At 45.4% G+C, this 27560-nt stretch overlaps 2 protein-coding genes across 2 annotated transcripts; one reads left to right on the top strand and one right to left on the bottom strand.

Moving 5' to 3' along the window:
- The first annotated feature begins 1488 nt into the window (after nt 1–1488).
- On the top strand, nt 1489–2496 carry LOC123191682 (uncharacterized). The gene is made up of 3 exons (XM_044604331.1): nt 1489–1566; nt 1750–2006; nt 2322–2496. Exons 1-3 carry the CDS (start codon nt 1519–1521, stop codon nt 2494–2496), a joined length of 480 nt encoding a protein of 159 aa, XP_044460266.1. The 5' UTR covers nt 1489–1518.
- Nucleotides 2497–4778: 2282 nt separating this feature from the next.
- LOC123191681 (protein FAR1-RELATED SEQUENCE 5-like) lies at nt 4779–19873 on the bottom strand. The gene is made up of 4 exons (XM_044604330.1): nt 19634–19873; nt 5927–6835; nt 5006–5571; nt 4779–4811 (listed from the first exon to the last, which is right to left on the bottom strand). The coding sequence occupies exons 2-4, from the start codon at nt 6798–6800 to the stop codon at nt 4779–4781; spliced, it is 1473 nt and encodes a 490-aa protein (XP_044460265.1). The 5' UTR covers nt 6801–6835; nt 19634–19873.
- Between the last annotated feature and the right edge of the window lie 7687 nt (nt 19874–27560).

Raw genomic sequence — 27560 nt, 5'->3', positions numbered from 1 at the left:
GACTCCCCTTTCAACAGTCCCACCAAAACCACCTAAGCAGAAGATTGTCAAGTTTGCCAGGGGCGCAAAGGGGGAACATGCCACAAAAGATTTGGGGTTCAGAGACGAGAGAGAGTTGCGAGCCGCAGCCATTGATGCAGGGGTGCCAAGTTCTGCCAGGTTGCTGCCAACTCAGACTAGAAAGATGCCAACTACAGATACCAGTGTGCCAACTCATGTGTCAGTTAGCAGTATGGTCACAGTCAAAACCACCACAGCTGGTCAGGAAGGCACCACTGCAACTACAAGTCCCAAGGTGCCTACTGATAGAGATGCTTCAATGCCAAACACAAAAGGAGGTGATCCAACTATCAAAGTGCCGTCCCTAAGAGTTGTCTTTCAGCAACCATTAACACAAGAGGAGGTGTTCGACATTATAAGTAGGTGCAAGCCTCCAAGGCCGCCAACTACAACACTATTGCGAACCAAGTCAGTGAATGATGCACCCATGTTTGTGCCGCAAGGAGATGCCCTGGTCCTTGAACCCTTACGAAGATCAAACTCTTATCATGGTGACGGGTTCTGCGATGCACCATCTTTTGACCTCGGCATAGATGGTGATGCTCTAGCACCTGCTCCAGCAGTAGATACAGCGGAAGCCGATGTGATTAGCATCGATGAGTGTGAGTTAGACCCAGCAGCTGTGAATGAAGGATGTGATGCTGCTGATGTTGGCAAGGCAATAGCTCAAGAACTAGATGTTGGTTCACCAGAGAATTGCCACACCCCAATATGCGCAGAACCAGAACTTGGCACGAGCAGTTCTTCGGGGCCACCTCTTGCACGAAGATAGAGGAGGGTAAGAAGGCCCACAGCATCTCAAAGGTCTCCATTCATCGACTACAACAAGAACAAGACTTTCAGCACCAATGAGGTAGTGAACAAGCTTTACGCTGCCCTCTTATATTGGGTCAGGCATCACAAAGGAGCAAATGATGGAGCTACCAGGTAAACTAACTCCCCACAACCTACATACATATCTTTTTCAGTTGCATAGCACCAGCCACTTAGTTGCACAGAAAGCATAGTATGTTGCACAGAACAGGGCTTTTAGTTGCACACTGTTCTTTTTTTCATTTTCATGCACATTTTTTTTGCTGCTGTGACCCTTCGAGCTAACTTGTCTTTTTATTGCTTTCAAAAAAAAATCAGCCCTGAGATAATTAGGTATGGTGCTTTCTACATTTCTTTAAAGGAGTTAGTTGATTCAATGAAGCCGGTTCAATGGTTGTCAAAAATTGTTATTGAGACTGGAATCTTACACATCATGGATAACTTACCAGAAGGGTCAAAGAAGGTTGTTATGCCACTGAGGTTTTCTGTAAGTTTTTCCAAAACCTTCTTTTTACCCTCATCTTTGTTCTGTAGCACTTTTCGTTGACCATTTGAGGGAGGCCTTTCACCTACTAAGGAGTTTTGAGCCATGTTTTATAATCTCTGCCGATAAAATTACAGCAAGGGATCCACAATGTGGATGAGATGAACAAGAAGTTTGATTACAAGAACCGTCTCGACAAGAAAGACTTGGTGAGTGTTGTGCCCACATCATCAATATTTTTTTAGTTGGCACCCACAGCATGTCCAGTTGCACATGACACATCTGTTAGTTGGCAGATACTTGTTGCAACCCGTTTTTTAACTTGACAAAGTCTTTTTACTTTTTTCTTAGCTACATCTTGTATTTGTGTCTGAAATCGTTCACGCTTGCAGGTCATGCTGCCAGTGCTCGAGTGCGCAGATGTAACCGATAAGGACGGAGGGAGGCATTATTGGGTCTTCAGTGTCAACTTGAGGGACGGACGCTTCGAAGTTCTTGATTCAAGCAGGACGCTGGACAACATTGAGCTGATGAACAACGCCTCTACCATTGCGGGGGCAGTACGCCAGCTATGGAGGAAGCATTACCCAAAGTTCAGCATCGAGCACTTCCAGATTATTGACATTGACGTACCAAAGCAGCTTGGCAAGTAAGACAATAAGCATTTCATTCCTTCTCAATCAAATACAATCATTTTGTAGTTTTTAAATTTTTCTACATGTGCAATCTTTAGTATTTTTAAGACATAGTACTAGTCTTCAATCTGTTTTATCATTTTTATGAGTTTCTAATGGATTATCTAGCTAGTTTGCAGAGTGGCGCGTAAGTAGTTGCAAAGTGGCACATAATGAGTTGCAGTAGAACACAAGCAGTTGCACAGTAGGACATAAGTAGTTGCACAGAGTGCATTACCTTTATTTGGTTTTAATTTTATGTGACAATTTTTTTTGCCCATTTTTTGCAGTAATGAGTGTGGGTTGTTCGCACTGCTTAACGCCACCGAGTGGAATGGTAGCCAACTGCCCAACTACGACCCCAAGGAAGTACTCAACATCAGGAAGAAGCTGACGTATGATTGGGTCACCAGCGTGCACAACACCGCCCCATGGAGGAAGTTGCTGAGATACGACAAGGAGTAGGTCAGTACTTTTTTTTTCTGCTCCATGGAGGAAGTTTCTGGTTTGTACAATTTTATTAAGTAGATTTTGTAGTTGCACACTGCTAGTAATTGCGTTTGCAACTCAATATCATCACTTTTGTTGATACATTAGGAGCACTGTATATACAATTGTTCAACAACTAAATATTTAACCAGTTGCCAACAAAGGCACAAATAGCAACTTTTTTTTACACAGTGCATGAACTAATTCAAGCAGCATAAATTAGATAAAGAGGAATCATAGATGCTGAATGTGTCCACTTGGTCCCAACATTGCTAAAAAAGACATCATTATTTTTCCTTTTTTGTTCCAAAGTTACAAATGAGGAAACAGAATCATAGGAGCCTCTGTGGACACACACCAGCAGTGTGCTCTGTAGATTGGCACTGGCTGCATTTGTTTTTCTTCTTTGGGTGTAGCTCCAGCGCCGATTTGTACCGTCGACTCTTTGCCCTACCCTTTGTAGTAGACCTTGGAGGATCCCTGGGCACAAAATCATCAGAAGCTTGTGCAAGGGATGCAGCCTCCAACGGGGCAGTAGGACCGTCACGATCACCTGTGTAATAATCATATAAAAAGTTTAGTATTTTTGTTATTGTGCAACCAGCACTGATGTTCTGTGCAACCACACAGTACATTTTTGTGCAACTAACTGGTTGCTGTGTGCAAGTTAAGTTGAAAAAAACACCTGCAGTAGCACGGCCTGTCATGGTACTTGGATTGTAGTCGCCTATGGGCAGAACATGAAAAACAAGTTAGATTTTTAGCTTGATCCTCAAACTAACACAGCGCACGCAACTAGGCAGCATGTTTCTGTTCAACTGGGCACCATGATATATGCAACTAAAGCCACTCACCCTAGTTTTTGTTTTGGAGTCGATGAAGGTACTAACTTGGGTTATGAGCCCCCTGAGTCCTGCCTGTAGGTCCATTGGGAGTAGCACAAAGGGCACTGCTAGTTGGGCCTGGCGGGGGAGGAGGTCTTTGAGGGTTGGCATCACCTATAGGCAGAAACAGGACAAACAAGTCAGTTGTGTTTATCTTTTTTATGCTCGAACTAACACAGCATGCACAACTAGGTAGCCTGTTCGGTGCAACTGAGCACCATGATGTGTGCAATTGGAGTTACAGACCTAGTTTGATGGGGAGTTGGGGGAAGGTAATTACCTAGACGACGAGCCCCCTGAGTGCTGCCTGTAGGGCCATTGGGAGGAGCATGCGGGGGAGGAGGTGGCGAAGGATGCCGTGTACAGCCAGGAGGGGGAGGAGGTCCTTGAGGGTTGACATCACATATATGCATAACTGGAAAAAATAAGTTAGCTGTGTTATCTTTGATGCGTGAACTAACACAGCGTGCGCAACTAGGCAGTATGTTCTTGTCCAAGTGGCTACCATGGTGTGTGCAACTAGGCACAATGATGTGTGCAACTGAAGTTACACACCTAGTTAGATCAGGAGTTGGGGCAGGTAATTACCTGGATGATGAGCCCCCTGATTGCTGCCTGGAGGTGGAGGAGGTCCTCGAGGGTTGCCATCATCTGATGGCCCCGTTGCAGCAGTCGGTTTTTTTCCTTTTCTTGGACTTGTTCAGGTGGCCGATCTCGGTACGTGCTGCACGCATATGCTTGTATACAATAGCTTGTGCTGGATCAGAACCACTCGCAAACTTTGCTAGTTTTCGAAAATCGTATATCATGTTCCTCTCCCTTATCTGCTTCTTTGATTGAGGAGGCATTTCATCCGGTTTCTCATAACCAGTCCCTGGCGCACTAGGTACAGCAGTAGGTGTCCACCGTCTTAGCAGGTACCTTTCCGGTATGACATCAACGCCAACATGGGTGAACACATTGAGGATGTGGCAACAGAGGATGCCGTCCTTGTCCATTTTACAACACTCACACAAATAGGAACGCTCCTCCACCCTTGCCTGCACCAAGTAGTTTCGAGAACCATATTTCGCAACAAATTCCTGGTTCGGTCTGAGCTCAAACACATCAACACCAACTTGGAATGCATTATAACGTCCAATCAGCTCAAACTCTTCTCTAAACTTGCGGTAAAGGTCTCTAGTATAGGTTTTGTAAGCTTGCTTCTCTATTGGGAAGTTGGACCACAACTCAATCTCAAGGTGTTGTGTCCTGTAATCATTGCAGCCTTCCTTGGCAAGGATGTGGTTCTGTATTTTTTCATATTGCTTGACGAAGTTCAACATTGAGTTGTGTGGGTTCACATATCTTTTGAGGACGGCGTTGAACCCCTCACTACGCTGTGTAGACTGGAGGAAGGGAAAGAACCTGTGTTTGAAGTAGCACGGCACCCAAGTTGACCTATATTCGTACAACTTCTCAAAGTGCGTGTGTGCCATAGCCTCATACTTCATCATTAACCCAACCCAATTCTGCTCAAACTCGTCTATAGTGAAGCTGAAGTCAACACACTTGTTGAAATCATCAGAGAGTCCTGGATTCCGGCACAACAACCAACCAACCTTTTCCTGAGCCTTTTTCATGATGTGCCATCGACAACAACTGTGCACGGTGGTTGGAAAGATGCTCTGTATTGACTGCCTCATCGCACCATCCTGATCGGTGATGAAGTTGTCAGGAGGTTTGCCATCCATAGCCTCTAGGAATGCTCCAAAGACCCAATCAAAGCTCGATGCCAACTCCTGCCTCACAAACGCGCAACCCAGCATGAAAGATTGGCCATGTCGGTTTATTCCTATGAAGGGCGCGAACGACATATTGTACAAGTTGGTCATGTAGGTGGTGTCAAACGATATGCAATCATGGTACGCCTCCGCATAAGCTTTTCGAGCTAAGCCGTCCACCCAAAATATGTTGACAACTCTGTCCTCTTCATCATATTTCACCTTATAGAAGAAGTCTGGATCGGTTTTTTGTATATCCTTGAAGTGCGCAATTGTTTCAATCAGATCACCCTCCTTTGTGTCATCTCTACGGAAACTTGTACAAAGATTTGTTATTGTCTTTGGTCCAAACGGCACCATCATCTCAGATCCATAGAACTCTGCCATTACATGCATCATTCGTCCTGCATAATACAAAAACAAACAGTATATCCTTTTTTTAGTTGCACAAATGCGCACATCCAGCTGCACAGTAATAGGACACGTGTTGGCACAGAAGATAATCACAGGAAATGGACACCTAGCTGCACCTTTTTAAAAACACTTTGCAGTTTTTGCATACAGGACATTGTGTATTTGCACAGTAAAGACAATCTAGTTGCACAAGAAGCACCCAAAGTGATATATAAAAAGCATGGGAAGTTGGACAGCAGTTGCATAGTTAAGTCATTTCAGTTGCACAGTAGTACCATAACAGTTGCACACTGGACTGCCTAGAGGGAAACTTAATTCTTCAAGGGATATAGAAAAACACCACACCTGTAGTCAAGTTGCAGTTATACAAGATGCGCAGAAACTCCTTTTCATCAGGTGAGATGCCTTGGTGGGATCTCAAGTATTTGGACAATGAAGGTTTGTTCACGAGCGGATGATTGTGGTCACGAACAAAGTGCGTCACCTCCCATCGCCCATCTATCAGCTTCACCAACATTTTCGCCTTGCATTCAGTCTGCTTTATTGTCTCACGTTTGCGCTTCTTCTTCTTCTTACTAGTACCAGCATCCTCTTCAGCAAATATTGGAGGTTCTTCTTCCATCTCCTCATCACTGTTAACAGATGTTGGATCTGAAATAGGGTCCAGGTAAGGAGGAGCCTCAGCTCCTCCATCATCAACTTTGGGCTTCTTGAACTTGTTGCAGCAAAACTGTTGTTTTATCAATTCATTGGTGCGGGGTGTCCGTCTAGAGGTGTTCATCTTGATAGAGAAACCCATCCGTAGTGCATAACTGTTGTAGTGATCCTTAGCAATTTGAAGGCTGTCAAACCTCATGCCAACATAGGGTTCCATAGGTTGAGAACCAGCCTCATCCTCTCCTTCTTCTACTTGCACAACTCTGTCAAAAGCCCCAGCTTCCAGCTCAGTCCTGGTTGGACCAGGAACATTTGCCTCGGTTCCTGTGTCATCAAGAGTATGGCTCTCTGACTGCAAAGACACCACTACAGGGGCACCACGGGCTGATGACTGGCCTGCCACATTGTCATGGCCCGTAGGGTTACCATCACGACTTGCCTGCGTGTAGTAAACAGATCGACCATTTTCTGTGCAGTTTCCTTGTTGTATGCTGGGTTGCTGCTGATCCATATCATGAGGAAGCTCATTGAGATCTGGAGGCAACTCATTGAGATCAAGCATTTTTTCCCTTGTTTTTGGATGCTGCCACACACTCCCTGCACATATAAAAAAAGAAGAAATTGATGTCATCAGTTGGTAACCACAGAAAAACTGTGTTTCAAAACAACCTAAAAGCAACATGACCATAGCATAATCTTTTATTATAACAGTTATGAATTTTTTTGTTTGCACAGAGTTGTTATGTTAGTTGCACAGTTTGCAGTAAATAACTGGCAAGAGCATGACTTCTTTTTGCTACAGAGTTTTTCTTACCTTTTCCCTTTTTGCTTTGTTGCAATGATCTGTAGGTTTCCGTTTCGCAAGGAGCTCTTTTCAGATTTTTCTGCACATAATTGGATGCTACATTTGAGAAGGAGAATCCAGGTGAAAGAAGAAAGAAGAAAGAAGAATTGGAGGACAGATTATAGTTATATGTTTTTCATCGCCATTTATGTTTCTAGATCTGGTATATTTGAACATATTAATATGGTTTGCAATAGGTGTGGGACCAGAATATATGCGTGGGACAAGATTTGTGTGTGAATATGTTAATATGGTTTGTGGCTTCATTAGCCATGGACAAAAGTTCCTATGTTTTTCCTGTTGCACTACAGATTTCTGGTTTTCGCTAGAATAGACGTCTCAATTTCCAGGATTTCCACTTGGCCAGCATACATATTCAGTTGGACATTCAATGCTTTTAGCTGGCTAGAATAGATGTCTCAGCTGGCTAGGTTGCATTTTTTCAGTTTTGCAGCCAACATGCATGTTCAGTTGGACAGTTAATGCATTCAGTTGGCTAGAATAGATGTCTTAGTTGCCTAGAATAGATGTCTTAGTTGGTCATCAGTTTTTGGCCAACATGCATGTTTAGTTGGCCAGAAAACATGTTTTTTATTTTCACATATACTACATTTTTTCCAAAGTGTTCACTCAGAAACATGTATTGCCAGATATATGTTTAGTTGGCAGGATACATGTTTAGTTGGCCAGGATACATGTTCAGTTGGCTGGGATGCATGTTTAGTTGCACATTTATGAATTTTTCGTTGCACATGTTCAACAAAGCATTGGGCAGTCAATTTTTTGTTCATTTTGCAAATAATAACTAGAAGTTGGCTTTTAATCATGTTTTAATTGGCCAGATAACTCGTTTTTAGTTGGCTTGTTGTGACGCCCGGATAATCAAGCTACAGTAACCTCTGCTAATGAGGCCACGTCACCACTCTTACTGTTATAAATATCACGATGATTCAATCCCGTTCGAATTCAAAATTTAAAATCAAGTCAAACGGTAAAGTTTTCAAACATTAAAATTAAAATGTTCTAGAGGTGGCAAATAATGCTTAGGTAATTATGGTGGAGGATCACATTTTTAAAAAAATAATTAAAAGCACTAAACTAAATAAAACAGTGGCTTAAACAAATAATTAAATGCATTTTATAAAACATTAAACTATTTATTAGGTATGAGAAATTCATGTGGCAATAGAGTATTTATAAATACTAATTTAGGGGCTAGTGGTATACTTAATAAAACTAAAATAAATAGAAACTAAGTTAGAAAGGAAAAATAGATAAAAGGAAAAAGCTCAAAACAAAAAGAACAAAAAAAACAGACACCCCCCCAACTGGGCCAGACGGCCCAGCTGGCCGACCCACTTGGCCCAGCCGGCCCCTCCCTCTGGCCTATAGGGCAAACCCTAGGCCGCCCCGATTCCCCACGCCCCACTCGCCCACTTCCCCCCCCTGCACGACGCCCACTCCCCTCGCTCCTCTCCTCCCCCCGATTCGGGATCTGGATCGGGCGACGCCCCGACCCCGCCACTCGCCCCGATCCCCTCCTCCCGCTCCCTCGCTTGATCTGACGCGCGCCCGCGGCCAAGGTGCCCGACCCCGCTGCCTCTCCCCGGCGACCGCGCCTTCCCACCCCACGACACCGGCGCCCACCCCGGCGACGCCGGACTCCGTCAACGCCGACGCCTCGTCGCCCTCGCGCCGAACTGCCTCGACGTCGCGCCGTTGCCGCTCGCCGTCACCTTGTCGGCGTCGCCTTCCTGCCTCTCCCCCGACCGGCTGCCCCGAGCACGCCTTTGCACATCTACAGGGCCCTGTGAGCCCTCATCCCCTTCCTCTCCCCCTCCCGTCGCCGTAGGACGCCACCACCTATGCGCCTGAGACTCTCCGTCCGCTCCCGCGCATGTGGCCTCGCCTGTCGTCCTCACCCCGCTCGCGCTGTTCGCCACCGCGGCCCGCGCCTGCGCCCCAGGCCTCGTCTTCGGCCACCTCCCCGCCCGCGCTACCCAACGCGCCCCGCCGCGCCGGCTTTCATCGCCGGAAACGGCCGGCCGGCGAGCCCCGCCGTGGCCCCTGCCTCGCCCCCTGCGTGATGTGCGCCTGGGTGCGCCCCGCCCCAGCGCCCGTTAGCGCACCCGCTCCAGTGGCTAGATGGGCCACTAACAGCGGGCCCCACAGCCCCTTCCTTTTTACAAAAAAATAGGTGTTAAAAAAAGAAGAATACAAATAATAGTAAAAATAATAATTAATTAATTAAGATAATTAATTAACTTAGTTAATCCTATTAGTTAATCTAATTAACACTGTTAATTAGCCTTAATTACTTGATTAGGTAGACAATCAATGACAGTTGGGCCCACTGCCTTGTTTGACCGGTCAACGGTCAACGCTGACCGCTGTTGTAATGATGACGCAATAAACGTTTTCAAATTAAATTAATTTATGATAAATCTAAAAATGATTAAATCTTTTAAAATTAATATAAAATAAACCGTAGCTCAGATGGAAAAACTTTGTACATGAAAGTTGCTCAGAACGACGAGACGATTCCGGATACGCAGTCCGTTCGTCCGCCACACACCCCTAACCTATCGAACTCGCAACTTCCCCCTCCGGTTCATCTGTCCGAAAACGCGAAACACCGGGAATACTTTCCCGGATGTTTCCCCCTTCACCGGTATCGCCTATCCCTACGTTAGGTCACCCCTAGCACAACGTATTGCCGCGTCTTGCTTTGTGTTACATTTGATTGCTCTGTTATTTATTGTGTTCCCCCTCCGTTACTCCTTTCCGGTAGACTCTGAGACCGATGCTGATGCCCCTGTGGTCGACTACGTCACCGACGACCCCTCCTTGTCTGAGCAACCAGGCAAGCCCCCCCCTTGATCACCAGATATCGCCTACTCTTCTCTATACTGCTTGCATTAGAGTAGTGTAGCATGTTACTGCTTTCCGTTAATCCTATTCTGATGCATAGCCTGACATTGTTGCTACATCTGTTGATACCTTACCTGCAATCCTAAATACTTAGTATAGGATGCTAGTTTATCATTATTGGCCCTACATTCTTGTTGGTCTGCCATGCTATACTACTGGGCTGTGATCACTTCGGGAGGTGATCACGGGCATATACTATATACTTTACACTGTTACATTACCTGTGATACTGTTCGGAGATGGGGGGCTGAAAGGACAGGTGGCTCCATCCCGGTAGAGGTGGGCCTGGGTTCCCGACGGCCCCCGACTGTTACTTTGTGGCGGAGCGGCAGGGCAGGTTGAGACCGCCTAGGAGAGAGGTGGGCCTGGCCCTGTTCGGCATTCGCGGACACTTAACACGCTTAACGAGATCTTGGTATTTGATCTGAGTTGGCTACGAGCCTATACGCACTAACCATCTACGTGGGAGTAGTTATGGGTATCCCGACGTCGTGGTATCAGCCGAAGCACCTCAGACGTCAGCGACGGAGCGGCGCGCGCCGAATTGGACTGGAACGCCACTAGGCTAGGTCTGCTTTCGGCCGCCCACGCAACGTGCAGGTGTGCTATGGGCGATGGGCCCAGACCCCTGTGCGCTTAGGTTTAGACCGGCGTGCTGGCCTCTCTGTTGTGCCTAGGTGGGGCTGCGACGTGTTGATCTTCCGCGGCCGGGCATGACCCAGGAAAGTGTGTCCGGCCAAATGGGATCAAGCGTGTTGGGTATGTGGTGCACCCCTGCAGGGAAGTTAATCTATTCGAATAGCCGTGATCTTCGGTAACAGGACGACTTGGAGTTGTACCTTGACCTTATGACAACTAGAACCGGATACTTAATAAAACACACCCTTCCAAGTGCCAGATACAACCGGTAGTCGCTCTCCCTCAGGGATACGAGGGGAGGATCGCCGGGTAGGATATGCTATGCGATGCTACTTGGAGGACTTCGACCTACCCTTTTCTGCCCGTTGCAAGACGAAGGTGACCAGAAGCGTAGTCTTCGATAAGACTAGCTATCCCCCTCTTATTATGGCATTCTGCAGTTCAGTCCACTGATATGGCCTCCTTACACATATACCCATGCATATGTAGTGTAGTTCCTTGCTTGCGAGTACTTCGGATGAGTACTCACGGTTGCTTTCTTCCCCCTTTTTTCCCCTTTCCTTTCTTTCTGGTTGTCGCAACCAGATGCTAGAGTCCAGGAGCCAGACGCCACCGTCGACGACGACCCCTACTACACCGGAGGTGACTACTACTACGTGCTGCCCGCTGACGACGACCAGGAGTAGTTAGGAGGATCCCAGGCAGGAGGCCTGCGCCTTTTTCGATCTGTATCCCAGTTTGTGCTAGCCTTCTTAAGGCAAACTTGTTAACTTATGTCTGTACTCAGATATTGTTGCTTCCGCTGACTCGTCTATGATCGAGCACTTGTATTCGAGCCCTCGAGGCCCCTGGCTTGTATTATGATGCTTGTATGACTTATTTATGTTTTAGAGTTGTGTTGTGATATCTTCCCGTGAGTCCCTGATCTTGATCGTACACATTTGCGTGCATGATTAGTGTACGATTGAATCGGGGGCGTCACAAGTTGGTATCAGAGCCGACTGCCTGTAGGAATCCCCCTTCCACACTCCTTGGCCGAAGTCGAGTCTAGACATTGCAAAACTTTTACTAACATGGCTGTGTGCCTTACGGGCCCACGTCGCCATTGGGTGGTAGTAGGATCTTTTACTCCTCGACCTATACTCTGGGACTCTGATCTCTCTTCTATTCGGGTTAAATGAATTTTGCTAAATCTAAGATTAGGATCTCGTGATCGCATCCACCCGAAGAGCCCCTTATTGCAGAGGATCGCCTGCTACATCAGAAGATTCCGAAGATACTCTCTGATGTTCTCTCGAGAATTGTGCCCATCACTTTGGCTATTCCTGACCACCGATAAATCCGTATGGATAACTACTTACACTTGCCATTCATACGATCATCCCCCATTGATCTTGTTATTACAAGATACCCCGAAGTTTTCTCTATTGTTCCGAGAATACTTTGTGCCTACTGCCTAGCAGTTCTTTGCCACATGAATACCCCTTCGAATAAATCCTCGCACTTGTCGAGTATCCGCTCATCCCCAGTTGTTCATGTGTTTCACAAAAGTCTTCGAAATAATATTCGATCTTCCAAAAATCCTTTGGGGCCTTTGGCTCTTGAAATTCTTGCTTGCTTGCATTATGGATAATCCCATAAGTCTTGTAGTCATATTGACATTCCTTGTCATTACCATTTTGAGTCTGTTGACTCAATATGTTTGCGAATACACGCAATCATCATTGATCCTTATAAGTTACTTTTCCGGCTAAGCTGCCATTCTTTTTACTGGAATTGGTTCTCAACCAATCCAATTGTCTTTGATTGTACCCTACGGCTATTCAACTTATCCACCCCTAATCAGAGCATTGCTTCTGATCCCTTGATTTGGAAATCATAATTCCTTTGCATTTGACAATTGAGTTAGTCAGTTGTTTCTATAATCTGCTTCCTCTAGTTGAGTACCGGTGCTCACCTCAGATCCCTTGTGGACCATCGGTTCCTTTGTTGGATTTTATCCGACAGTGTCCTTCATATTGAATAACCTTGAGAGCCTTTCCATGGGTATATAATGCCTTGGTAAATTGTATCATCTGCTTTTGAACAATGCTCTACTTTCGAGCTTGTATTATTTACCCCGAAGTTTGTGGTATATGTTCGTAAGACGCCCTGATGGGTTGAACCTATGCCTTCCTTACTATGTGTGAACTCGGAAGTTTTCACGGGTCATACTCATCTGGTATTTCACCAGGTATAACTTTCAACACTAATGCCATTATCGAAACGAGAAGTGAATGTAAGGTTATGCTTTGGAGAAGTGGGAGTCGACCTCGAACCTTGTGTTCATGCCCATGGACGCGATGTATATCCTATCATGGAAGCTTCTTGTAATAATAACTATTTCCTTGATAACTAACATATGGTATCTGTGAATTGATCCCTTGCAACCGTGGTTCCGACCATGATTGTTCTTCCTTGATTCCATTTCTCGGACAAGTTAAAACAATTGTCTTCTATGGATTAATACACCCGTCCAATCTTTACTTTGATCTTGTGTCGAGTATTACCCCCTGGTATCTCAAGATTATCATGGAACTGCATAACTTCTTATGAGTTCTTCATCAAGTGCTACCTTTCCACTGATTCCAATTTTTCACGGGCTCTGAGTTATTATACACTCAAAGACACCGATAACTGAATCGAGTTCGCATTGCGATTCAACAAGTATTTGAACCCATCACTGCTTACAAATTTATTAATCCTTCAAGTCATTCCTAGCCTGATCGGCTATGTCATTATCGAGCTAATTTTAACTGTGCTACCCGGTCCTTCTTCCCGGAGCACAATTTTCGACGATGAACTAACCTTACGTCGATCATCATCGTCATATCATTTCGCCTTGAACAACAAGATTGGTTTCAAGTTTGTGTCGTACCCTTGGTTCCAATAACCTTTCACTTTATCATTACTTTGACTTGATGTCATCACCGATCGATTACATCTTCATGAACTCTCGCGACAAATGTGTCGTGAATATCATCAACATTCTGAGCTCTTCCAAGAGATCTATTGAAATCATGATGAGAAATACCATCCTTGCCCTCGATGATTGGTGTTATCAGCGACAACATTATTGCATTCCCTCCAACACAAAACTTGTTCCTGTATTGTGTTGTACCTTGAGTTCCTTGCTATCCAACTTATGTTATATTCTACCGCGGAGTATTACCTTCTTTGATGTTAAGAATGTTGTGAGGATTACTCCACCTCTTAAGAATTCTTGCTATAATGATACTTCTCACCATCACCATTCTTTCTTGGTCCTCGTGTTGATTCCAACCGGGGTACCCACAAGTGAACGGTGTTGTTTGGATTATGCACTTCTAGCAACCCTATTGCTTTGAAGTTAATGATCGATAGTTCATTCTAAGTCCTTCGCTAATTGAATCACCATTCTGACATTGGTCGTGCAACCCAATCCACATTTCGGGCGCACCTTTCAACCAATGTTTAATTGTGTATGTTTTCCTCGAGCATACTTCCTTATATCATTTGATCTAACAAATGTTATCTCCTTGTTCACCTAATGGTGGAAATCCATCTTTTGGGAATATCGGTGAATTGCCGTTGAGTTCACCAGACACCTCCTTGTCCTCTCCTTGGTTTAATGGTGAACTATTGCTTCAGAAACCCGCTCCCATAGTTCATTTCCCGAGAAGCTTGCAATGCCATTTCAATGATTTGTGTTGCGCCTTTTCTTCTCGGACATCCTGAGTCTCAGGTATCCTGACACCAATCGGATCTGAATCTCGGTCAGATATGATGGTTGGGACAACTTTCCAAGAGTTATGACGTTGATCCTTTCATGACCCGGTAACATGATGTCATGCCTAGCACCCCCCCCCCCCGGCTGGAGGACCTATCATTATAGATTCCTTTTCAGCAAGGTTATCCATTCATCCATGAGGAAATTGTAAGACTTATTCTACAAGTTATTCTTGATGGATCCTTCGTGTTTTCAAAGTCTGATCTTCACCTGAAGACCATGTCACTGCTATCTCGAAGCATGTCAATGGTACTCCGATTTTCAACAAGCACGTTTGAAGCACGATGCTATATTTTAATTATCAATTATCCTAACACCGTTGTATGAGTAATATCATGAGATTCCTCCCCCCCTTACCTAAATGGTTTTCTACTTTATATCCTGTCATGGATATCTTGCTCTGCTTGTCCTTGGGAAGGATATACCCTTGAAATATGTGTTTAAACATAATTTCCTTCCATTGTTGGTTTAACCTTTCTTGTGAACTATATGATCTGAGCAGTAATATTCTCCTGCTTATGTAAACACCTCGTTGTACAATTCTGTCAGTAAGACCCTGTTACTTTTGTTGATGACATTCCGGTAACCACCGATGGACGAGAACTTCGCCTACTGGTCCGCCTCGTTCAACGAGCAGGAAAATGGTTCTCTTCGTCCCTCGCCCCTGGTATCGATGTTGTTGCCGACATATCTGACAGGCTACCCATTGACACGCCTTACTATCATGACCGTGCAAAATGTCGCCCCCCTTCCTGCTTTCAACCCCATGGTGGGCCCATAACCCACAGTTCCACAAAATCGAAATCTGACTCTCCTGTACACCCCCTGTTTCCAAAGTTATTCCTCCCGCGTGGACTCGTATGTAATTCATGAGCCACCTTCCGATGAGATCATCAATTCTGGCATCAGACACAATAATTATCCGTGGCTTTGAAACCATTTTCACCTTCTGTCTAGGCATTGAACGATTGCTTGGCTGCTTGAAACTTCTTATTGTACCTTCCAACTTCACTCCTGATGTGTTTTATTTGTTCAACTCGAGAGGTACTCATATGCTCCTTCATGGATTAATCCCAGATCATTAACCTTATAACATTCTGTCGTTGCTGACCTGCCTCGTTACCTATTCGTAAATACGATGAAGATCCCGAAGAAAGGATGCCGACTTCATCATGATGACCTAAAGCGGAGAAATGAAGACATCAATGTATTGGACCGATCTCTTCGAGAAGAGCAAGCCAGAATGAGAAGACCCGCTAGATTCGTTACCAAACCTTCCCCCCTTTCACTACCTCTTAAATCTCGGGACGAGATTTCTTGTAGTGGAGGAGAATTGTGACGCCCGGATAATCAAGCTACAGTAACCTCTGCTAATGAGGCCACGTCACCACTCTTACTGTTGTAAATATCACGATGATTCAATCCCGTTCGAATTCAAAATTTAAAATCAAGTCAAACGGTAAAGTTTTCAAACATTAAAATTAAAATGTTCTAGAGGTGGCAAATAATGCTTAGGTAATTATGGTGGAGGATCACATTTTTAAAAAATAATTAAAAGCACTAAACTAAATAATACAGTGGCTTAAACAAATAATTAAATGCATTTTATAAAACATTAAACTATTTTATTAGGTATGAGAAATTCATGTGGCAATAGAGTATTTATAAATACTAATTTAGGGGCTAGTGGTATACTTAATAAAACTAAAATAAATAGAAACTAAGTTAGAAAGGAAAAATAGATAAAAGGAAAAAGCTCAAAACAAAAAGAACACAAAAAACAGACACCCCCCAACTGGGCCAGACGGCCCAGCTGGCCGACCCACTTGGCCCAGCCGGCCCCTCCCTCTGGCCTATAGGGCAAACCCTAGGCCGCCCCGATTCCCCACGCCCCACTCGCCCACTCCCCCCCCCGCACGACGCCCACTCCCCTCGCTCCTCTCCTCCCCCCGATTCGGGATCTGGATCGGGCGACGCCCCGACCCCGCCACTCGCCCCGATCCCCTCCTCCCGCTCCCTCGCTTGGTCTGACGCGCGCCCGCGGCCAAGGTGCCCGACCCCGCTGCCTCTCCCCGGCGACCGCGCCTTCCCACCCCACGACACCGGCGCCCACCCCGGCGACGCCGGACTCCGTCAACGCCGACGCCTCGTCGCCCTCGTGCCGAACTGCCTCGACGCCGCGCCGTTGCCGCTCGCCGTCACCTTGTCGGCGTCGCCTTCCTGCCTCTCCCCCGACCGGCTGCCCCGAGCACGCCTTTGCACATCTACAGGGCCCTGTGAGCCCTCATCCCCTTCCTCTCCCCCTCCCGTCGCCGTAGGACGCCACCACCTATGCGCCTGAGACTCTCCGTCCGCTCCCGCGCATGTGGCCTCGCCTGTCGTCCTCACCCCGCTCGCGCTGTTCGCCACCGCGGCCCGCGTCTACGCCCCAGGCCTCGTCTTCGGCCACCTCCCCACCCGCGCTACCCAACACGCCCCGCCGCGCCGGCTTTCATCGCCGGAAACGGCCGGCCGGCGAGCCCCGCCGTGGCCCCTGCCTCGCCCCTTGCGTGATGTGCGCCTGGGTGCGCCCCGCCCCAGCGCCCGTTAGCGCACCCGCTCCAGTGGCTAGATGGGCCACTAACAGCGGGCCCCACAGCCCCTTCCTTTTTACAAAAAAATAGGTGTTAAAAAAAGAAGAATACAAATAATAGTAAAAATAATAATTAATTAATTAAGATAATTAATTAACTTAGTTAATCCTATTAGTTAATCTAATTAACACTGTTAATTAGCCTTAATTACTTGATTAGGTAGACAGTCAATGACAGTTGGGCCCACTGCCTTGTTTGTCCGGTCAACGGTCAACGCTGACCGCTGATGTAATGATGACGCAATAAACGTTTTCAAATTAAATTAATTTCTGATAAATCTAAAAATGATTAAATCTTTTAAAATTAATATAAAATAAACCGTAGCTCAGATGGAAAAACTTTGTACATGAAAGTTGCTCAGAACGACGAGACGAATCCGGATACGCAGTCCGTTCGTCCGCCACACACCCCTAACCTATCGAACTCGCAACTTTCCCCCTCCGGTTCATCTGTCCGAAAACGCGAAACACCGGGAATACTTTCCCGGATGTTTCCCCCTTCACCGGTATCGCCTATCCCTACGTTAGGTCACCCCTAGCACAACGTATTGCCGCGTCTTGCTTTGTGTTACATTTGATTGCTCTGTTATTTATTGTGTTCCCCCTCCGTTACTCCTTTCCGGTAGACTCCGAGACCGATGCTGATGCCCCTGTGGTCGACTACGTCACCGACGACCCCTCCTTGTCTGAGCAACCAGGCAAGCCCCCCCCTTGATCACCAGATATCGCCTACTCTTCTCTATACTGCTTGCATTAGAGTAGTGTAGCATGTTACTGCTTCCCGTTAATCCTATTCTGATGCATAGCCTGTCATTGTTGCTACAGTCATTGATACCTTACCTGCAATCCTAAATGCTTAGTATAGGATGCTAGTTTTCCATCAGTGACCCTACATTCTTGTCGTCTGCCATGCTATACTACTGGGCTATGATCACTTCGGGATGTGATCACGGGCATATACTATATACTTTACACTGTTACATTACCTGGTGATACTGTTCGGAGATGGGGGCTGAAGGGCAGGTGGCTCCATCCCGGTAGAGGTGGGCCTGGGTTCCCGACGGCCCCCGACTGTTACTTTGTGGCGGAGCGGCAGGGCAGGTTGAGACCGCCTAGGAGAGAGGTGGGCCTGGCCCTGTTCGGCATTCGCGGACACTTAACACGCTTAACGAGATCTTGGTATTTGATCTGAGTTGGCTACGAGCCTATACGCACTAACCATCTACGTGGGAGTAGTTATGGGTATCCCGACGTCGTGGTATCAGCCGAAGCACTTCAGACATCAGCGACGGAGCGGCGCGCGCCGAATTGGACTGGAACGCCACTAGGCTAGGTCTGCTTTCGGCCGCCCTCGCAACGTGCAGGTGTGCTATGGGCGATGGGCCCAGACCCCTGTGCGCTTAGGTTTAGACCGGCGTGCTGGCCTCTCTGTTGTGCCTAGGTGGGGCTGCGACGTGTTGATCTTCCGCGGCCGGGCATGACCCAGGAAAGTGTGTCCGGCCAAATGGGATCAAGCGTGTTGGGTAAGTTGGTGCACCCCTGCAGGGAAGTTAATCTATTCGAATAGCCGTGATCTTCGGTAACAGGACGACTTGGAGTTGTACCTTGACCTTATGACAACTAGAACCGGATACTTAATAAAACACACCCTTCCAAGTGCCAGATACAACCGGTAGTCGCTCTCCCTCAGGGATACGAGGGGAGGATCGCCGGGTAGGATATGCTATGCGATGCTACTTGGAGGACTTCGACCTACCCTTTTCTGCCCGTTGCAAGACGAAGGTGACCAGAAGCGTAGTCTTCGATAAGACTAGCTATCCCCCTCTTATTCTGGCATTCTGCAGTTCAGTCCACTGATATGGCCTCCTTACACATATACCCATGCATATGTAGTGTAGTTCCTTGCTTGCGAGTACTTTGGATGAGTACTCACGGTTGCTTTCTCCCCCTTTTTCCCCTTTCCTTTCTTTCTGGTTGTCGCAACCAGATGCTGGAGTCCTGGAGCCAGACGCCACCGTCGACGACGACCCTACTACACCGGAGGTGCCTACTACTACGTGCTGCCCGCTGACGACGACCAGGAGTAGTTAGGAGGATCCCAGGCAGGAGGCCTGCGCCTCTTTCGATCTGTATCCCAGTTTGTGCTAGCCTTCTTAAGGCAAACTTGTTAACTTATGTCTGTACTCATATATTGTTGCTTCCGCTGACTCGTCTATGATCGAGCACTTGTATTCGAGCCCTCGAGGCCCCTGGCTTGTATTATGATGCTTGTATGACTTATTTTATTTGTAGAGTTGTGTTGTGATATCTTCCCGTGAGTCCCTGATCTTGATCGTACACATTTGCGTGCATGATTAGTGTACGATTGAATCGGGGGCGTCACACTTGTTTTAACACATCCAGGTGGTAGTTTTTGGCATTTTTAACACATCCAGCATGTTTAACATCTGGTGTGATGTGCCAGATTCACCTCTTTTTTGAAGCAGATTCTCCATGGATCCATGGAGAAGGGGGAAGTGAAGAGGTGCAGAGGGGGCTTACCTGCTCGATCTTACTGCCTGGTATGGCTCTGACCACCCTGCCCTTTAGATCTTGAAGCAGCTCCTTCTACTTTGGGGCTCCCATGGCGGCTGTGTAGGAGGAGGAAGAAACGCTGGGGGCGATTGCGTTTGGATCTGTTTCTGGCGTGCAGAAGAAGAAGAAGGCAGCGTCGGTGGGGCCGAGGCGTGGGGGCGAGAGATGGCGTGGATTCTGCAACCTGGGCAGATCCTCCTTCTTTCGTGAGGAAGAAGAAGATAGCCAGGGCGCAGTTTGGCGAGGAGGGTGCACGTGATCCCGCGGGGCATGGTTTGGCGAGGAGGGTGCACGTGATCCCGTGGCCAGCTGGTGGGCGGGGCAGTTGCCTTTTTCGCTCCGACGGGCAGGGACCACGTGGGCGAGTGGGGGACTGTTTCCTCTTTTCGCTCGAGGGGGGACCAGGTGGTTTCCTTTTTCGGGTGGCCGCTGGCTAGCGATCCCAGGGCGGCCGGCCGCCCACTAGACGCGTCCCTTTATTATTCCATTTCCACCAGCAATACATTTACCATCCCTAAGAACAGCTCCAAAGGAGCCTTGAGCAAGTAAGGGTCAAAAGATCCATCAACATTTAGTTTTTCTTTTGAGAAAACTTTTGATCTATTCATACATAGTCTCTTCTAGGCTTTATCCAACCATGACGCTTCATCTTTGCGTTTGGGCCGCTGGCCATGGAAAAAATGCTACTAGCACTCGAGATTGCAATGCAAACTCTCTGTTTCCCTTTCGTAACGTTTCGGTCCTACCGAGAGAGCGAATCGGTTCCACCGAGATTGCCCGACCAACTCTTTGGTTAGTCTCTTACCAAAATTGGTCTCACCGAGATTACGTTATGCCCTAACCCTAATGATATCGGTCCCACCGAGTTGACATGTCGGTCCCACCGAAAACCCTAACAGTCACATTATGAACTAAATCGGTCTGACTGAGTTGTATAATTCGGTCCCACCGAGTTTGGTGATTTGTGTGTAACGGTTAGATTTTGTGTGAAGGCTATATATACCCCTCCACCCACTCTTCATTCATGGAGAGAGCCATCAGAACATGCCTACACTTCCAACATACATTTTCTAAGAGATAAGCACCTACACTTGTGTTGAGGTCAAGATACTTCATTTCAACTGATACGTCTCCAACGTATCTATAATTTTTGATTGCTCCACGCTATATTATCTCTTGTTTTGAATGTTTATGGGCTTTATTATACACTTTTATATCATTTTAGGGACTAACCTATTAACCGGAGGCCCAGCCCAGATTTGCTGTTTTATACCTATTTCAGTGTTTCGAAGAAAAGGAATATCAAACGAAGTCGAAACAGAACGAAATCAACTGGAGAAGTTATTTTTGGAAGGAAAGCAACCCAGGGAACTTGGAGTGCACGTCAGGGGAGACACGGGCTGCCCACGAGGGTGGGGGCACGCCCACCCCCCTAGGGCGCGCCCCCTGCCTCGTGGGGCCCCCGTGGCTCCTCCGACGTACTTCCTGCACCCATATATATCATCGTACCCTAAAACTTCCAGAACGCACAGTAGATCGAGAGTTCCGCCGCCAGAAGCCTCCGTAGCCACCGAAAACCAATCTAGACCCGTTCCGGCACCCTGCCGGAGGGGGCAATCCTTCTCCGATGGCTATCTTCATCATCCCGATGCTCTCCATGACGAGGAGGGAGTAGTTCTCCCTCGGGGCTGAGGGTATGTATGAGTAGCTATGTGTTTGATCTCTCTCTCTCGTGTTCTTGAGATGATACGATCTTGATGTATCGCGAGCTTTGCTATTATAGTTGGATCCTATGATGTTTCTTCCCCCTCTACTCTCTCGTAATGAATTGAGTTTCCCCTTTGAAGTTATCTTATCGGACCGAGTCTTTAAAGAATTGAGAACACTTGATGTATGTCTTGCCATGGATATCTGTGGTGACAATGGGATATCGCGTGATTCACTTGATGTATGTTTTGGTGATCAACTTGCGGGTTCCGCCCATGAACCTATGCATAGGGGTTGGCACACGTTTTTGTCGTGATTCTCCAGTAGAACTTTGGGGCACTCTTTGAGGTCCTTTGTGTTGGTTGAATAGACGAATCTGAGATTGTGTGATGCATATCGTATAATCATACCCACGGATACTTGAGGTGACATTGGAGTATCTAGGTGACATTAGGGTTTTGGTTGATTTGTGTCTTAAGGTGTTATTCTAGTACGAACTCTAGGGATGTTTGTGACACTTATAGGAATAGCCCAACGGATTGATTGGAAAGAATAACTTTGAGGTGGTTTCATACCCTACCATAATCTCTTCGTTAGTTCTCTGCTATTAGTGACTTTGGAGCCCTGTTCAAGAATTCATCCGATTAACCAGTTAACTTGCCGATTAATCCCTACTCATAGGGTCACCGAGTAGCCGATAAACTGATAAATCGTCCGATTAATTGATTAAATGACCGATTAACTTGCCGATTAGCCTATTAATCCCCTACTCGCCAGCCAACCGAGCAATTACCAGTTAACGATTTCCTCAACAATGCTTTGGAGTGACTCTTTGTTGCATGTTGAGGGATAGTTTTATGATCCAATTATGTTAGTATTGCTGAGGGAACTTACACTAGCGAAAGTATGAACCCTAGGCCTTATTTCCACGCATTGCAATACCGTTTGCGCTCACTTTTACCATTAGTTACCTTGCTGTTTTTATATTTTCAGATTACAAAAACCTTTATCTACTATCCATATACCACTTGTATCACCATCTCTTCGCCGAACTAGTGCACCTATACAATTTACCATTGTATTGGGTGTGTTGGGGACACAAGAGACTCTTTGTTATTTGGTTGCAGGGTTGCTTGAGAGAGACCATCTTCATCCTACGCCTCCTACGGATTGATAAACCTTAGGTCATCCACTTGAGGGAAATTTGCTACTGTCCTACAAACCTCTGCACTTGGAGGCCCAACAACGTCTATAAGAAGAAGGTTGTGTAGTAGACATCAAGCTCTTTTCTGGCGCCGTTGCCGGGGAGGTTAGCGCTTGAAGGTATATCTTTAGATCTTGCAATTGAGTCTTTTAGTTTCTTGTTTTATCACTAGTTTAGTTTATAAAATAAAACTATAAAAAATGGAATTGAGTTTGTCTCATATGCTTCACCTTTTTAATATCTTACGTGAGTATGATGGAAAGGATAATTGTGCTCAAGTGCTAGAAGAAGAAATCTATAAAATGTTTGGCACTAAATATTTGAATGATGAGCATGATTGCAATGTTATTAGTATAAATTCCTTGAATATCCATGATGCTAATGATATGCAAAGCCACAAGCTTGGGGAAGCTATGTTTGATGAAGATGATATTTTTTGTCCCCCAAGTTTTGATGAGCAAATTTATTATGATGAAAGCATGCCTCCTATCTATGATGATTATTGTGATGACACATATGCTTTAAATAATAATGATGAAACTTGTCATCTTGATTTCAATTTTCAATCCCATGATAGTTACTTTGTTGAGTTTGCTCCCACTATTCCGAATGAGAAGAATTTTGCTTGTGTGGAGAGTAGTAAATTTTCTATGCTTGTAGATCATGAAAATAATGCTTTAGGTGCTGGTTATATTGTTGAATTCATTCATGATGCAATTGAAAATTATTATGAGGGAGGAATATATGCTTGTAGGAATTGCAATAATATCAAGTTTCCTCCCTATGTGCTTAAAATCTTGAAGTTATGCTTGTTTTACCTTCCTATGCAAGTTGATTCTTGTTCCCATAAGTTGTTTGCTCACAAAATCCCTATGCATAGGAAGTATGTTAGACTTAAATGTGCTAGTCATATTCTTCATGATGCTCTCTTTATGTTTCAATTCTTATCTTTTATGTGAGCATCGTTGAAATCATCATGCCTAGTTAGGGGCGTTAAACGATAACGCTTGTTGGGAGGCAACCCAATTTTATTTTAGTTCCTTATTTTTGTTCCTGTTTAGTAATAAATAATTCATCTAGCCTCTGTTTAGATGTGGTTTTATGCTTTTAATTAGTGTTTGTGCCAAGTAGAAACTTTAGGAAGACTTGGGGAAAGTCTTGTTGATCATGCTGTAAAAAACAGAAACTTTAGCGCTCACGAGGATTGCTGCCATTTTTATTTGGAGAGTGATATTTAGTTAAATATTTTTGCAGATGATTAATAGATAAATTTCTCAGGTCCAGAAATTTATTTGAGAATTGTATGAGTTCCAGAAGTATACGTTTGATCCAGATTACTACAGAATGTTCTGTTTTTGACAGATTCTGTTTTTCATGTGTTGTTTACTTATTTTGATGAATCTATGGCTAGTAAAAGAGTTTATAAACCATAGAGAATTTGGAATAAAGTAGTTTTAATACCAATATAAATAAATAATTAGTTCATTACAGTACCTTGAAGTGGTGATTTATTTTCTTATACTAACGAAGCTTACGAGTTTTCTGTTAAGTTTTGTGTTGTGAAGTTTTCAAGTTTTGGGTAAAGATTCGATGGATTATGGAATAAGGAGTGGCAAGAGCCTAAGCTTGGGGATGCCCAAGGAACCCCAAGGAAATATTCAAGGATAACCAAAAGCCTAAGCTTGGGGATGCCCCGGAAGGCATCCCCTCTTTCGTCTACTTCCATCGGTAACTTTACTTGGAGCTATATTTTTATTCACCACATGATATGTGTTTTGCTTGGAGCGTCAATTTATTTTGTTAGGATTTTCTTGCTGTTATTTAGAACAATGTTTTGCATCTTTTGTTCCAATAAAAGTGGCATTGATAGTCTTTACTATTCCTATGTTACAAGTCTTCATGTTGCTGTTTGAAAACAGAAAGTTTACCGCTGTTGCAATAATTCTCTAGAAAATTCAGAATGTGATAAAATGTTGAAACCTTTTGAATATTAAGCTCTGATAAATTTACTACAGTGGGAATTTTCTTTCATAATTTTTGGAGTTAGGGAAGTATGGATGTTGCAGCATTCTTTACAGACTATCCTGTTTAGGCAGATTGCTGTTATGTTTGCATTGTTTGCATATGTTTGCTTCTTTAATGATTCTATTTGAGGATAGGACTATTAAATATGAAGAGGAATTTAGTATGCAATGTTGAATAATAATTTTAGTGATTTGCTATAGTAGAGTATGATAAGGTTTTGGCAATGGTTTATACTAACTTATCTCACGAGTCCTTGTTGAGTTTTGTGTGGATGAAGTTTTTGAGATTTAGGGAGACCTTGATATGAGAGGAATTAAGGAGACACAAAAGCTCAAGCTTGGGGATGCCCAAGGCACCCCAAGATAATATCTCAAGAAGTCTCAAGCTTCTAAGCTTGGGGATGCCCCGGTTGGCATCTCACCTTTCTTCTTCAACAACTATCGGTTAGTTTTGGTTGATCCTAAGTTTTTACTTCACATGATGTTTTCTATTCTTAGAATGTTATTTTATTTTGCTTTGCTTGCTGTTTGAATAAAATACCAAGATCTGAAATTATTAAATGTTAGAGAGTCTTCACATGGTTGCATAATTATTCAACTACTCATTGATCTTCACTTATATCTTTCGGAGTAGTTTGTCGATGCTCTAGTGCTTCACTTATATCTTTTAGAGCATGGTGGTAGTTTTATTTTGAAGAAATAGATGAACTATCATGCTTCACTTAGATTATTTTGAGAGTGTTAAATATCATGGTAATTTGCTTAAAATCCTAATGTTGGGGATCGTAGCAATAATTCAAAAAATTTCCTACGTGTCACCAAGATCAATCTATGGAGAGACTAGCAACGAGAGAGAGGAGTGCATCTTCATACCCTTGAAGATCGCAATGCGGAAGCGTTACAAGAATGCGGTTGGTGGAGTTGTACACGCAGCGATTCAGATCGCGGTCGATTCTGATCTAAGCTCCGAACAACGGCGCCTCCGCGTTCAACACACGTATAGCCCGGTGACGTCTCTCACGCCTTGATCCAGCAAGGAGAGAGGGAGAGGTTGGGGAAGACTCCATCCAGCAGTAGCACAACAGCGTGGTGATGGTGGAGGAGCGCGGTACTCCAGCAGGGCTTCGCCAAGCACTACAAGAGACGAGGAGGGAGAGGGGTAGGGCTGCGCCAAGAGAGAGATCAAATCATATATCTTGGGCAGCCCCATACCTCAAGTATATATAGGGGGAGGGGAGGGGCTGCGCCCCCTCTAGGGTTCCCTCCCCAAGGGGGGGCGGCAGCCCTAGATCCCATCTAGGGTGGCGGCCAGAGGGGAGAGGGAGAGAGGGGGGCGCCCTAGGGTGGGCCTTAAGGCCCATTTGGACCTAGGGTTTGCTCCCTCCCACTCTCCCTGCGCCTTGGGCCTTGGTGGGGGGGGGGGGCGCACCAGCCTACCTGGGGCTGGTCCCCTCCCACACTTGGCCCACGCAGCCTTCTGGGGCTGGTGGCCCCAACTTGGTGGACCCCCGGGACCCTCCCGGTGGTCCTGGTACGTTACCGATAGCATCCGAAACTTTTCCGGTGACCAAAATGGGACTTCCCATATATAAATCTTTACCTCCGGATCATTCCGAAACTCCTCGTGACGTCCGGGACTCCAAACAACATTCGGTAACCATGTACATACTTTCCCTATAACCCTAGCGTCATCGAACCTTAAGTGTGTAGACCCTACGGGTTCGGGAGACACGCAGACATGACCGAGACGACTCTCTGGTCAATAACCAACAGCGGGATTTGGATACCCATGTTGGCTCCCACATGTTCCATGATGATCTCATCGGATGAACCACGATGTCGAGGATTCAATCAATCCTGTATTCAATTCCCTTTGTCTATCGGTACGATACTTGCCCGAGATTCGATCGTCGGTATCCCGATACCTCATTCAATCTCGTTACAGGCAAGTCTCTTTACTCGTTCCGTAACACATCATCCCGTGATCAACTCCTTGGTCACATTGTGCACATTATGATGATGTCCTACCGAGTGGGCCCAGAGATACCTCTCCATTACACGGAGTGACAAATCCCAGTCTCAATTCGTGCCAACCCAACAGACACTTTCGGAGATACCCGCAGTGCACCTTTATAGCCACCCAGTTACATTGTGACGTTTGGTATACCCAAAGCATTCCTACGGTATCCGGGAGTTGCACAATCTCATGGTCTAAGGAAATGATACTTGACATTAGAAAAGCTTTAGCAAACGAACTACACGATCTTGTGCTAGGCTTAGGATTGGGTCTTGTCCATCACATCATTCTCCTAATGATGTGATCCCGTTATCAACGACATCCAATGTCCATGGTCAGGAAACCGTAACCATCTATTGATCAACGAGCTAGTCAACTAGAGGCTTACTAGGGACATGGTGTTGTCTATGTATCTACACATGTATCTGAGTTCCCTATCAATACAATTCTAGCATGGATAATAAACAATTATCATGAACAAGGAAATATAATAATAACTAATTTATTATTGCCTCTAGGGCATATTTCCAACAGTCTCCCACTTGCACTAGAGTCAATAATCCAGTTCACATCTCTATGTGATTAACACTCAAGGTCACATCCCCATGTGACTAACACCCAAAGAGTTTACTAGAGTTAATAATCTAGTTCACATTACCATGTGATTAACACTCAATGATTTCTGGGTTTGATCATGTTATGCTTGTGAGAGATGTTATAGTCAACGGGTCTGAACCTTTCAGATCCATGTGTGCTTTACAAATATCTATGTCATCTTGTAGATGCAACTACCACGCTCTATTTGGAGCTATTCCAAATAACTGTTCTACTATACGAATCCGGTTTACTACTCAGAATCATCCAAATTAGTGTCAAAGATTGCATTGGCGTAACCCTTTATGACAAACTCTTTTACCACCTCCATAATCGAGAAAATTCCTT

The sequence above is a fragment of the Triticum aestivum genome, chromosome 2A, assembly GCF_018294505.1.
Source record: "Triticum aestivum cultivar Chinese Spring chromosome 2A, IWGSC CS RefSeq v2.1, whole genome shotgun sequence".
In the NCBI taxonomy this organism is placed as follows: Eukaryota; Viridiplantae; Streptophyta; class Magnoliopsida; order Poales; family Poaceae; genus Triticum; species Triticum aestivum.
The sequence above is the reverse complement of the archived record's forward strand: the minus strand, read 5'-3'. Positions and strand labels throughout refer to the sequence as shown.

What these genes read in the sequence shown, in the direction of transcription:
- LOC123191682 (XM_044604331.1), top strand. Translation starts at nt 1,519, where the DNA reads ATGAACAAGAAGTTTGATTACAAGAACCGTCTCGACAAGAAAGACTTG. An exon ending in GTCTCGACAAGAAAGACTTG is followed by an intron (nt 1,567 to 1,749) that starts GTGAGTGTTGTG and finishes TCACGCTTGCAG; the next exon opens with GTCATGCTGCCAGTGCTCGA. An exon ending in GTACCAAAGCAGCTTGGCAA is followed by an intron (nt 2,007 to 2,321) that starts GTAAGACAATAA and finishes CATTTTTTGCAG; the next exon opens with TAATGAGTGTGGGTTGTTCG.
- LOC123191681 (XM_044604330.1), bottom strand. Translation starts at nt 6,800, where the DNA reads ATGCTTGATCTCAATGAGTTGCCTCCAGATCTCAATGAGCTTCCTCAT. An exon ending in TAACTGCAACTTGACTACAG is followed by an intron (nt 5,572 to 5,926) that starts GTGTGGTGTTTT and finishes TGTATTATGCAG; the next exon opens with GACGAATGATGCATGTAATG. An exon ending in TGAAAAAGGCTCAGGAAAAG is followed by an intron (nt 4,812 to 5,005) that starts GTTGGTTGGTTG and finishes CTTCAAACACAG; the next exon opens with GTTCTTTCCCTTCCTCCAGT.